The 12,463-nt window shown below is 55.6% G+C and overlaps 6 protein-coding genes across 6 annotated transcripts; 4 read left to right on the forward strand and 2 right to left on the reverse strand.

Moving 5' to 3' along the window:
- Positions 1-250: 250 nt before the first annotated feature.
- Positions 251-1,268, forward strand: KRP23_4974 (Mitochondrial inner membrane protease ATP23-like protein; the record flags this gene model as incomplete). The annotated part of the gene is made up of 6 exons (XM_067889992.1): positions 251-356; positions 462-595; positions 668-802; positions 892-975; positions 1,049-1,108; positions 1,197-1,268. 6 exons carry the CDS (start codon positions 251-253, stop codon positions 1,266-1,268), a joined length of 591 nt encoding a protein of 196 aa, XP_067746577.1.
- Positions 1,269-1,455: 187 nt separating this feature from the next.
- Positions 1,456-2,648, forward strand: KRP23_4975 (Protein Abitram; the record flags this gene model as incomplete). Its single annotated transcript, XM_067889993.1, has 4 exons — positions 1,456-1,676; positions 1,758-1,896; positions 1,957-2,301; positions 2,379-2,648. 4 exons carry the CDS (start codon positions 1,456-1,458, stop codon positions 2,646-2,648), a joined length of 975 nt encoding a protein of 324 aa, XP_067746578.1.
- Positions 2,649-2,809: 161 nt separating this feature from the next.
- On the reverse strand, positions 2,810-4,012 carry KRP23_4976 (uncharacterized protein; the record flags this gene model as incomplete). Its single annotated transcript, XM_067889994.1, has 4 exons — positions 2,810-2,893; positions 2,978-3,211; positions 3,280-3,326; positions 3,400-4,012. The coding sequence occupies 4 exons, from the start codon at positions 4,010-4,012 to the stop codon at positions 2,810-2,812; spliced, it is 978 nt and encodes a 325-aa protein (XP_067746579.1).
- A 658-nt stretch (positions 4,013-4,670) lies between these two features.
- KRP23_4977 (Vacuolar protein sorting-associated protein 27) lies at positions 4,671-7,076 on the reverse strand (the record flags this gene model as incomplete). Its single annotated transcript, XM_067889995.1, has 1 exon — positions 4,671-7,076. One exon carries the CDS (start codon positions 7,074-7,076, stop codon positions 4,671-4,673), a length of 2,406 nt encoding a protein of 801 aa, XP_067746580.1.
- A 1,136-nt stretch (positions 7,077-8,212) lies between these two features.
- Positions 8,213-10,070, forward strand: KRP23_4978 (Bifunctional polynucleotide phosphatase/kinase; the record flags this gene model as incomplete). Its single annotated transcript, XM_067889996.1, has 5 exons — positions 8,213-8,926; positions 8,997-9,366; positions 9,431-9,699; positions 9,766-9,906; positions 9,975-10,070. The coding sequence occupies 5 exons, from the start codon at positions 8,213-8,215 to the stop codon at positions 10,068-10,070; spliced, it is 1,590 nt and encodes a 529-aa protein (XP_067746581.1).
- A 211-nt stretch (positions 10,071-10,281) lies between these two features.
- KRP23_4979 (Dual specificity protein phosphatase 1B) lies at positions 10,282-12,307 on the forward strand (the record flags this gene model as incomplete). Its single annotated transcript, XM_067889998.1, has 4 exons — positions 10,282-10,950; positions 11,025-11,096; positions 11,166-11,228; positions 11,303-12,307. The coding sequence occupies 4 exons, from the start codon at positions 10,282-10,284 to the stop codon at positions 12,305-12,307; spliced, it is 1,809 nt and encodes a 602-aa protein (XP_067746582.1).
- Between the last annotated feature and the right edge of the window lie 156 nt (positions 12,308-12,463).

Consider the following 12,463-nt stretch of genomic DNA (forward strand, 5'->3'; position numbering starts at 1 on the left):
GCAACCCTCACAGATTAGCAGCGTGTTTGGTGTCGCTTTTTGCGTCGTCTCGCTACAGGACTTTATCATGCATAACGATCCATCGACTATTGCAAAAACCTCATACACGCGCAGTTTTGTCTTCATTTGGTGCAACGTTCGTGCCGATCAGGGGACGGAAGTCTACAAGCCGCACATGGCATCTTTTCGGCAGCTATCACTAAGTACGATTCGTAGGACCACTGTTGCGCTATCACATTGGCAGGACGCAATGGAGGCGCTTAAGAAGACGTTCCAGGGCGCAACCCAGCGCCTCAGTGAGGAGGAGGAGCGCCATCACAAGTGCGACGACATGCGCGAGAAGGCTCTGACCAAGTGTGAGTGCAGTGGCAGCCAGTGGACGCGTCTGCAGAGCTGGAAAAGTACATGTTTTCACATGTTTCAATGTTGTGCTGCCTCTTGAACTGCGTGGCTGGTGTTAGGTTCGCGCGTCAAGTTCCTGGTGGACGCCATGGAGAAGATGGGCTGCAGTCTCGAGCCCGGCTTCTTCTCCAGCGTGGACTGCGAGGGAAAGATCAACGGAGGCTTCCATCTGGACGACAAGGGCAAGCCTGGGGTGAGTGGAGACTCCCATTGCAGTGGGGACACTGGGATTGATGTGAAGTGCTGTTTTGTGTATTTGCTACAGGTTGTGCTGTGCCAGAATCACATTCCGGACCAGGAGTGGATGGATCGCACGATGGCGCACGAACTGATCCACGCGTTCGACCACTGCCGCAACAAAATCGACTGGAACAAGTGTGAGCACCACGCCTGCAGTGAGGTATGGTGCAGTTGGGCAGGAGATGGCGGGGATTGCTAGAGTGTAAGTGGAGGTGACTGATGGTGTTTTGATGTTGCACGCTTGGGTAGGTCCGCGCTGCCGCGTTGAGCGGCGACTGCTATTGGAAATATGAGTTCTTCCGCAAGAATTTCAACGTCAGCAAGCAGCACCAGGTATGCCGTAGATCTCTAAACGAAGCTGGAATATTATGACTGGATGCTGACCTTCACATTTTGTTGTCTTCAGGTGTGCACGCGGCGACGAGCAAAACTTTCCATTGAGCAGAACGACGCGTGCAAGGGCAGGGTGCGTTCTAGTGTTTGATCCTCTAGGGGCTAGAAGTGTCTCTTACCTACTGAGTCTGATGTTTCTGCATTGCACTGATGCTCCACAGGCGGACGAATGCATCGAGAAGGTCTTCGACTCGTGCTACCGCGATTGGTCACCCTTCCGCGAGATCCCGTAGATGGATCGAGCAGTGAATCTACTCAAACCACGCTGCAACTTCCAGCACAGGCGTCACCTCCAGTGTTGGGAGCATAGTCTAACAACAACGCAGCAATAGAGAAACAGCAACTTGCAGTGCTTGCACCAATCACAATCGGGTACTGGCCAATCATTGGCCCACAAACGAACTGACGCAGCCACCGAGAATGACGACTCCGCAGCCCGAGGATGTATCAGTGTCGCCCGCGCCGCCGGCAACGAACATGGAGGCACCGGGAGCGCCAACGTCTACACCTGCGTCTCCCGCTCCTGTGGCCAAAAAGCGGCGCGTGCAGAGGCGCGAGCGTATGCGCAAGAGCGCTCTGTGCAAACACTTCGACAAGCCCGGCGGCTGTCCGTTCCCCAAATGCAAATATGCTCACGGGAGGTGCGTCTGCGGCTGACAATGGCCTTGTTTTTTACTCTACTTTATCGTGACAATACTGCTATTGGCATTCACTTCCTGCAGGGTGGAGATGAATGACACGGACGCGCACTCGGTGGCGGCGCAGCGCAAACTCATCCGGGAGCAGGCGGTACATCGCGCCGAAGAGCAATTCCAGACGGCGGACGAAGGCGCCGTCACCTCCAAGCGCCGAGGAACGATGGTGAGCTGCTGTTGTAATTGCAGGCTCACAAACTGGAGACTCACCTTTTCGCTGCTGTAGATCGAGCGCTACTACACGGAGATGTTCTCGTGCGACACGATGGGCATCCCCATGGAGGACCAGTACGTGCACATGCACTCCAACCGCTTGTGTGTCGTGGGTGTGGCGGCCTCCCACCCGCTCATGCAGGAGGAACTAGAGAGTGTCGAGTTCTCGCAGAACGTGCTTGGGAACCGCGTGACAGGCAAAAAGAAGAAGGGTGGTCTCTTCGCGCTGCCGAACACGGGGCTCTGTGTCGTCAAGTGCAAGAGTGGACGTGAATTCAAACTTTATAGCTGCATTCGCGGCTCGCTGATTGAGGTTAACGAGCGCCTGCAGAAGGAACCAGAGCTGCTGAAGGAAAAGGTGCGTCTGCTGTGCTGATGGCTTGTTTAGTCCCCATAGGCTAATAGTTATCTCTTTTTCACGTGGCTGCCTTACAGAGCCAAACGGATGGCTACCTTGTGATCATTCAGCCAAAGAAGGTGGAGGTTGCGGAGATCCAGGAGTCGCTTCTCTCCAAGGATGAGTACAAGCAGTTCCGTGCCATCTCGGAATCTCTCGCGAAATCGAATACTGCCCAGGCTGGCGATGCTGCTGTCGCATCGAACGAGAAGGCCGCTGAGTCAACCTCAGCAGTGGCGGAAGTTAAGACTGAGCTGGCCAAGGAATCGGAAGAGCCGACGTCTGAGGTTGTACCTATGGAAGAGTAGATAGTGATAGCGAATAGACTTTGAGAAAGCAACCAGAATTCACACATCCATCGGACGCGGCACCTAGACACGAGAAGAGCAAAATGAGGCACGTTGAGGCACTTGCACAGGAAGCACCTTACCTCCACTCTCCAGACAGCAGCTTTCTCGGAGGACTGCACCTATACTTTCTTCTTTCTAATGACTACGTCGAGAACTGATCGGATGAATTTGGTCATCTCGGACCTGCTGAAGCTCAGCTCCTCCTGCAAACAAACACGAAGCCCATAGCCCAGTCAGATTGTCGCTCTACAAGCTTGGCCAAGAAGAAAACCCAAGGCGCAACGTACTCGTAAATATGACGGCACTTTAACGCCGGTCGGCGGCTTCTCGCTCGGAAGATAGTCGATTTCACTCGATGCGATGACAGGAACGGCCAGCTCGAACTCAAACTGATTCCCAGTTGCAGAATCCTTCGTTGTGCACACGATTTCCGTGCAGTCGTCACCGTCCTGGTCGTCCTCTTCGGTCGACTGAATGAGACGAATGTCCGTGCTAGTAACCAGACGGTAAACTTCCAACAGCTAAAGGTTCGACCACAAGTGCGTTAGTCAAACGACCAACACAAGAAGTCGCAGTACTGGGTCCGCACCTTGTTAGCTTGGTTGAGCTGCAGAATGGCTTCGCTGTTCTGCATTGCTAGAATACACAGCACACACAGAAACCATCAGACCATTTTCCTCCAAGGACTAAAACAGGCAGCAAAAATCACCTGTAGCAGCTGAAGCAGCAGCGGCGTTCACAGTCACAACATCGTCAGGCCCCGTGCTCCTCTTGAAGGACGCGAACTGGGACTCGAGCTCCTTGATGTGTTCTTTGAGCGCCGCCTTCTCTGCGTCTGCGTCGCTTCTGCTGCTTTGCTTGGTGTCGAGCTCGCGCATCCTGTCGGCCACAATCCTGTCCACATCCCTCTCGCGCCTCTTGCGCTCCTCCTCCATCTGCTTGGAGAGCGTCGTCACGTCTCTCTTCAGCTTCTCGATGAGCTTCTCCTGAGTCTTCTTCTCCTGCAGCGCTAGCTCTCGCACCTCCATGAGCAGCCGCTCGCTGTCGCTCTCGTACTGCTGCCTGCGTGCGCGGTGCTTGTCCTCCAGCTCCTCCTTCTTCACCTTTTTCCGGCGCGGCGGTTCCTTCTCCTCCGCAACCTTGCGCGGCCTTGCACGCTTCTTCTTGGGCTTGGGCTGCTCGCTCTCGTCGCTCTCACCACCGCTGTCGTCCTCAAACTCTCCGTCCCCGTCGTCATCCACGTAGTCCCACGAGTTCTTGCGCCGCTTCTTGGGGCCGTTCGCCTTCTTGGACCGCCCCACGGGCTTCTTGCTCGGCGGCATCGTCTGTCTTGGTCACACTTTCCCGCCCGTTTTGAAATTTAGGTGCATCCAATATTTACATGCTGCGATTGCGATTTGCGATTTGTGACAGAAAGTTGAAGTTGCCTGAGTGGCCTTCTTGAGATGGACGACGGTCGCCATCGTTCCGATTCAGCGGGAGCTTGGAAATATTAGCTGCAAGGTTTGTGTAGCCAAGGCTGCGTGCGTGTCGTTGAGACGGTGGAGGTGAGGCTCATTGCCCACGTGTCGTTGTCTTCAGTGAAGACTCGCCACCAGCTCCCCTTCCGTGCATACTTCACGGCGACCTACCGGGAGTGGCAGACATGACGAGGAAACTAGGTACAGTACAGGGTATTGTCGACAGCCCCATCCGAGAGTGGGCTGTAAAAATTAGCTTGGAAAATTGATTCCGTGCACAGAAGCGGTGTGGCTTCCAGCGTGTCTGTCGCGGACCAAAAACGGAGCTGCCGCCGCCGATCCAAACGCCCGTCACATCGTCGCAGCGCGGGCTGATAAGCATGCGCCAAGTTTTGCTCCGTTGGATATGGAGACTTTGAACTTCAAAGTACTACGTCAATTATCCACACAAAATTATCCTTATTAACAGCTTTGTTCCTCTGGGCATCTACGGCGCGGGTTGCACACTACTTCACTACTACTACTCTTCGTCCTCGCTCTCATCGTTTCGCCCCAAAGCTGATAAATAACACTCAATGGCCTCGTCGTCTCGCCCGCGCTCATGCAAAATGCGTCCCAGCAGCGCCACACCGGCACCAGTGGGTTGCAGTCTCAGACTCGTCATGCACGCCTCCTCGGCAGCAGCAGGCTGACTGACCTTCAAACGGCACTCTGCCAGCATGTACCACAGCGTGGCGTTCGAGCGTTCGATTCCCGTGGCGCGCGATAGCTCCAGAATGGCAGCCATGTACTCCTGCTGCTTCATGTACAACCGCCCGGTGCGAATGGCACGTGCCACCGCGGCATGCGCTTTCTCGTACCGAGCCACACGCGCCTTCGCCTTCTGCAACTCCTTCTGCGCCTTGGTCGCCCGCTTCGTGGCCTCGCTGTACATGTCCAGCAGATCCGGCAGCTCCTTCTGATGCTGAAGTACCAGCGCTTCCAGGTCCGACATCTGGCGCATGGTTTCCTGGTCTCTCTTGGTCAACTTGTAGTTGGCAGTCGTACGAGCCTTCTCCTTCGCGGCAAGACTGGCAGAGTCAATCCCCGCGATGGCTCTCTTTTTGGCTCGATGCTTGGCTTCTAGGTCCTTCTTTCCTCGATTGGACGCGGCGATCAGCCTCGCAAGGGCCTCGTCCTCGTCGTTGCTGAAACACTCGTCGTCGCTAAAGCAATTGTCGCCGCTCAACAAAGCATGCGTCTCCTTGAACCCGTCGTAGTCAGAGATAGACGACGTACGCGATGACTTGGCACCACTATTTTGAGACGATGGCTTTCTGCGCTGCGAGAGTGCCTCACGTTGCACTCGCTCTCGTAGAAGCTCACTGCTGTCTCGAAAACTGGCATCGGCAGGCCGGAATGGCGGTAACATTTTAGCAGAGCTCGGATGTTGGCCGCGAACCTTGTTGTCGTGCTTGCGCTGGTTCGACGGCACCGCATCGCGTCTCCTCTCACTGGAATAACCCACTGGACGCGCTTTACGTCTACTTGGGCCTCGACAAGACTCTTCTTCACTGTCTTCCTCGATCATCGGCTTCAGACTCATTTTTTGCATCACTGGTTTGGGTTTCAGGTATTTCTGCGTGATTGCCGACACTTCAAAGCTCTTCACGCTGCTGGAAGAAGCGCTGAAGTCCAGGTGCTCCTTTTTCTCCATTGAAGCACGATTGGTGCTGTCGGCTCGGTCCTTTCCAGGCCTACGCACCACCTTCTTTTTATCCGGCACGTTGTTGCGGACATTTGCCTTGGACTCTGACTCGGAGTGGTCGGACCCGGCCAAACTGAAAATGGAGAAGGTCGAGTCTGCAAATTCGCTTGGCTTCTCCTTTTCCTTCTTCTTTTGGCGGGGCGGCGGACGCTTCGGTGCCGCTACCGCTTTCAATTCCTCGTTTGCATTTAACCCGGCGTAGAGGTTGCTCAGAGTGGACGAGGTGGTGCGGCAGGTAGATGTTGTCTCCTTGCTACTCAATCGCTTGACTGCGCTGGGTGCTGGACTACGCATCTGCTCATGCTTCCGGTTCCTGCTTGGCTCTGTGCTCGGTATGCGGCGGCGCTCTTTCTGTCCGGGCGAATCGCGCGAACTTCTCTCGCGTGAAGGAGCTCTGTCATGCAGATCTCTCGCATGCAGCGCCCTGTCACGTTGTTCTCGTTCACGCGGGTCTCTCCTTTCACGCGGGTCTCTTCTTTCACGCGGGTCTCTTCTTTCACGCGGGTCTCTCTCACGTTGACGAGGGTCCTTCTCCCTGTTGCGTCGTTCCCTGTCGCGCGGGTCTCCTCCGCCCATGAGGTCCTTAGCATGCAGTTCCCTGTCACGCGACGGTCGCTCGCGTCCGTGCGGAGACCGCGCGGCATGCGGAGACTTTGCGCGCGGAGACCTCATGCGCCGCTCGCGCGCCGAATCCAAGCGTTCGTCCCCATCGCGTCGCGGGCGGCGTCTCGGTTTATCGTCTCCTCCGTTCCACGTCCTATTGTCTCGTCGAGCTCCCTCCAGTGTCCTCCTGGACCCTTCGTGTGGGCTTCGCGCGCGGTGTCGGTCCTCCAGCGTGTGTCGGCGCGGTTTGTCTTCCGGCAAAGTACGCGCAACAGCAGCAGCAGCAGCAGCAACAGGCGGGGGCGCGAGTCCTAACGCGGCAGTGCGGCACCTGGGGTAGCACTTGTCACACACGCGCTGTGGCACTTTGGACAGCGACGTGGGCACGATGACCTTGTTCTTGGAGTGCTTGCCGCACACCGAGATGCCGCAGTGGCGGCAGTGGTGGCGCGTGTGCATGAGCGAGAAGGCGGCGCTGCAGATGCCGCATTGGTCCTCCACCTGCCAGCGCTTGGGCGTGAACTGGGCCATGGCGCTGTTGCCGCGGGGGCCCGGAGCTCGCTGCGGTTGTGGCATCGGAATTGCCCTCCTCTCTCTGGTCAGTTCGTCCGTCCGCCGCTGCTTTCGCTTGCGGCCCGCCGACTAGCGAGCGAACTGAACGGCCGTCGCCGCTTTCCCCCCGAGACGGACGTCGACGTGTAAACGAGCGCCGGACTCGTTGTTGAGGCCGACAAAGCTGTACGGTTCGACACGGCCGAGGAAAGACAGGCGAGCGGAGAGCGTCGAGAAGATGAGCAGGGAACAGCACCAGACGCCCAATGCGCTTCGGTTCCGGCGGCGGCGGCGGTGGTGTCTTGGTCTCCCTTTCGTGATTGACTGACGCGAGGGTAACACCACGTGCTGCAGCGGCGAAGCACCCTCAACGTATGGGTTCCGACCACTCGATCACTGGATGGTGCCACTGGCAGTGGAGACTTTTCAAGTCCCAACGTATCTCCTGGTCCGACCATGCATGCGAGCCCCGCCTTTGCCAGTTGCAGATGGTTTGACGTAATGTCCTGAATCGAAGGTGATTTTTTACAGGGTAAACTGAAAAATGGGCACTCTCGGCGGCTTCTTCGCCCTCGACGACATCGAATGCTTCCCGTAAGCTTAGCCTATTGTCGCCGAGATCACCACGCTGGCTTCAACAGTGTCGGCTCTGGTAGGCCTGCTCGTGCGATGCCAATGACACTATAATAGACAACGTCCCATCGGAAGAAATGACACTGGGAAACGTATCTGGTAATGAAGAATGTAAGTCTTGTTTCAACGACCAACATTTGATTTCCGTTCCAACAAACAATTGTGGCAAATGCCACTCACTCCGACGCAAGAGTCTTGTGTCTTGTCCGACAGCTCATCGGAACACTTCCCTCGCTGCACAATAGTCTCCATTGTTGCGTACTAAACTGAGCCTAAGACTTGGTATTGGACGGCTTCTATTGGAAAAACGCGAGCTTCACCAGCGGTCCCAATGCTGGGCTTCAAGTCAACCGACCCGTGCCAAGATAGCAAGGCGAGAAACCTTCTCGATCGATCATCAGAATGCCGCGTCTGTCGCTATAATTCGCAGAGCCTCGAGGATTTCTGTTTGACAAGCCTGTATACTTCAAACTTGAGGCAAAAAATATAATCCGGTCCTTTTATTTGCAAACTGGTCATCCAGCAGTATGGACGCATTCCTGCGGCGGCGGCTGTTCGCGGCGGACGTGGCGCTTCTCGTGGACCAGACGACGGGTGGGGACGCCATCAAGGAGCTGCGTGCGCTCGTGGAGGCTCAGGGCGGCGTCGTGGTCGAGCAGCAGGCGGCTAACGAGGCTCAAGACGCGCGCGTGAAGCTGCTGCTGCTGCCAGGGGCGCCAAACCAAGAAATGCTGAAGCTCGTGACCGCCCGCTTCCCCAGCGCTGCGCTGGTTCGCGCCCAGTGGGCCAAAGACAGCGTTCAGAAGAACCGGCGATTGGCCACGGCCGCCTACCGCGTATTGGTGACCACCGAGACGGCGGAACCGCCGGCCAAGAAGCTCAAGCGCGCGAGTGCCGACCTGTTCACTGTTAAAGGAGATAAAGACTCAGATGTAGCACTACCGGAGCCCCATTTCACTCCTTGGAGGACGGTGCAGGACTCGTTGTACGTGCTGAACGCTCGAGCCAAGCAGCAGCAGGAACAGGAGAAGGTGAAAATTGCAGGCTTCGACCTGGACGGAACACTCATCGTGACCAAAAGCGGCAAGAAGTTTGCCAAAGACCAGGACGACTGGAAGTGGTTCCACCCCACGCTCGTGCGTGAGAAGCTGGCAGAGCTGGCGCGTGATGGATTCACGCTTACCATCTTCTCGAACCAGAACGGAGTCGCCAAAGGACACGCGACGGCCGCGCAAGTGCAGGTGTGGATGCCTGACTGGCAGTTCGTGGGAAGTGGTGGATGTTGACTGGTGTCTTGTGTCTGTTGTACAGAGTAAGCTGGAGGCGATCGTGAAGGCGTTGAACCTGCCCATGTTGGTGTTTTTAGGGACAGAGAACGATGCGATGCGCAAGCCTCGCCTTGGCGCGTGGGACGAGATGACGAAGCTCCTTGCCGCTGACAGTCAAGCAGTTGTCGATAAGGAGGCGAGCTTCTACTGCGGCGATGCAGCGGGGCGGCCCAAGGTTGCAGGGCGCTCCAAGGACTTTGCTGCGACGGACTACAAGTTCGCGCTCAATGCTGGCATTCGCTTCTTTACGCCGGAAGACCTGTTCCTCGGCTCAAAGCAGCGGATCCACACACGCCCGGACACGTGGGAGCTCGGCTTCGATCCAAAGTCCATCGTTATTAGCGCTTCTGCTGGTAAGTCGTCACCAAACGTCAAGTTTATTGCTTTGAACAACTGACTGATATATGCTGTCTGAAGAACCATTGCTGAGCCCAGTTTCGGCGCAAGTCACCAAGCCAGAGCAAGAAATTGTGGTTCTGGTGGGTTCACCAGCTTCTGGGAAGTCGTTCTTTGCGAAGACGTATTTGAGTTCGTACGTCCTTGTGAGTCAAGACGAGCTGCGCACAGCTGCTAATTGCAAGAAGAAGGGCCTGGAAGCGATCGCACGGGAGAAAAGTGTTGTCGTTGACAACACGAATCGTGACCCGCGCGCGCGAAAGGAATGGATCGCAATTGCTCAGGAAAAGGTTTGTTGTGTTTTTAAAAACCATGAAAGCGCTGTTCAAATTCTTACAGTTTGTGGTTTTCGTTAGAACCTACCGGTTCGATGCTTCGAGATGGACGTCGACAAACCGCTATCGATGCACCTCAACACGTTTAGGTCGCTGACGGAGCAGAAGAAGATCCCTGATGTCGCCATTCACGGATTTTATAAGAACCTCGTGCCGCCAACGGTAAGCGATCGCTGTGCAATGCAAAATGATCGGCGGGTTGTGCTAATGATGGGTGTACGTCGTGTTAGGTCGAAGAAGGGTTCGCAGAGGTCGTGAAAGTCCAATTTCGAGTCGACAAAACTGTGTCCGACACGCGCCAAGCTCTGCTGCGATCCTATATTTGAAAGCTTGAGCCTCAGGACAAAGTTCACTATTAATACCAGGGTGTGCTTCCTCTTTGTGATTGCTTCCTGCTACAGAACGGTGAGATATTTTGGGGCTTGCTGATGATAGCAGGAGCGAGAACATCTTACTTCCGTCTGTCTCACTTGTGCACTCCTTCGTGAGGACAAAAGTGGAGAGCGGCGGAAATTTGGGAACGCGGGAGCGTACGCAATGTCGTCCAAAATCAAGGATGGACTCTTCATGGGCGACATGGACGCTGCCCAAGACGCAGACTTCCTCCAGCTGAACGGGATAATGCACATTGTCAATTGCGTACCCCGTCAGGTGCCTAACATTTTCCAACAGAGCCTCGGCCTGTCCTACACCGCCTGTGACCTGGAGGATACACTGCGACGACCCTTTTTCGATCTCAAGAACCGTGAATTCACGCACATTATTCAGCTTATCGACCGAGCGCTCGAGCGGACGGAGAGCGTGCTGGTGCACTCGTTGAACGGTATCAACCGCAGTCCCAGCATAATGATCGGGTACTTGATGGTGAAATACTGTTGGGGTCTCGACAAGGCGCACGAGTTTGTGACGATCAAGCGCTCGGACATGAAGCTGCACGAGTCGTACATCGACCAGCTGTGCTCTCTCGAAGCGCAGATTCAAGAAGATCGCCCACAGCGCGCCACCGAGCGTCAGCTGTACGAGTGGAGTACGCATGCGGCTGACCCAAAGAGTGACGAATTTGTGCTCATCCACACGTTCCTGAATACCGGTTCGGCGCCTGATGTGAATGATGCAGCTGAACGCGGACGAAATGAAACGGGCAGGCGTTTACGCGGCTTAGTCCCTGAACGACGACTAACCTGGATCGACCAGACCCCCGAAATGGTATGCCAACCATTCAACGACACCGCACGCTGACCAAAGTGGCTAACTGAAATTATGTTGTGTTCGTTGTTCAGAGGAAGCTGCATCCCTCGCTGTTGGTCCGGCCGGAGCGTCCGCCCAATCATTCATACAGCAAAATGAGTGCGGTGAGTTCCATGGGCATCACGGATTTTTGTGTATTCGCTCTGCTAACGTACGATGGCGACACTATGCAGGCGAACGGATGGGTAGACTTACTCGATCCTTCACCGGCACTTGCCCAGCAAGCTAAGATTAAGGTAGATTCTGATGCGTGGCGGGAGCGATGGAGCCAGGGATTCTAATACCTGCTACCTTTGTTCATGTATTGTAGGAAATGGCAGCGGAAGCTGGCCATCTGGCTACTCGAGTAGCCTTTGCCGATCTCTCATCGTCTGGATTGAGTTCCAAGCTTGACCCCCGAGTAGCGAGCAGATATCTTGATCAGGGTGAACCAGAGTTTGACATGGCAGGCCCATCGGCTGCAGAAGCGTCGTTGGCACACAACAACAAGCGTCTTCACTCTTTTTCGGCTCCTAAGAGAACTGAGGTCCTTGACGATGAGGCATCTACGTCTCCATCGACGGTCAGTGAAGAGCTCGATTTTATGCCAGAGGACGCTTTGGCGGGCTCCAACCCCCGATACCTTCGTGAGACTCTCGCGTCTATCAACTCGCGGCAGCGTCGTCTATCGAGCACCAGCTCCGCTGCTTCGTATCGATCCTCGACGACCGCTAGCAAGCGTGTGTCGGTTCCAGCTAATGGGCGCAGCAACAGCTCCGGTGCCATCCTCGGCACAACTGGGTCAAAGGAGACAAAGGCAACAAGCGCTGCATCGAAAACTGTGGCTAAGAAGGCAGGAAAGAGCGCCACGACGTCAAGTTCACGACCAGCTTCAACGACAGCACAAGGTCGCGTATTCTTCAGCGTCGACTTCCCGCCACCTCAATCTTCGACGGCATCTCTTTCGAGCCGCAGCCGAGGCGGCCACATCCTTACGGGATCATCTCGTCGTTCCATGGCTGAGCCGCTGTCACAGCAGCCCCAAACATCCGCCCCGATGCGTCCACGAACGGCACCCCCGCGTAGCCGGAAAGACGTCGAGACGAAGGACCTACTGCAGAGCAAAAAGGTGGATTTGGGTGGATTCAGTCGGATCACGATCGATCCGAAGTCGCAGTCGTCATACCGCATGCACTCGTCCGTGGACTATACAGACGCCGATACCAACCCCGCTACTACCAGCTCAACGTCCCGCGGTGCTCGACGAACTTCAGCTTCCTCCACCACTACCACAGGTTATGGCCGAGCTAAGACTGCTCGAGCTTCATGGCGGTAGAATCAGCAACAAATGGCAAGATCTAACAAGCAACTCGATGGAAAACCAAAACAGAGACTCGATGATCCACATGAACACGACATGCTGTTGATACACGACGTGCGTTATTCCTTTGGTGGTTCGTATCTGTAGATAGCTGTTGGCTGTGAAGAGGCG

Source organism: Phytophthora ramorum, assembly GCF_020800215.1.
Source record: "Phytophthora ramorum isolate Pr-102 chromosome Unknown Phyram_PR-102_s0004, whole genome shotgun sequence".
In the NCBI taxonomy this organism is placed as follows: Eukaryota; Oomycota; class Peronosporomycetes; order Peronosporales; family Peronosporaceae; genus Phytophthora; species Phytophthora ramorum.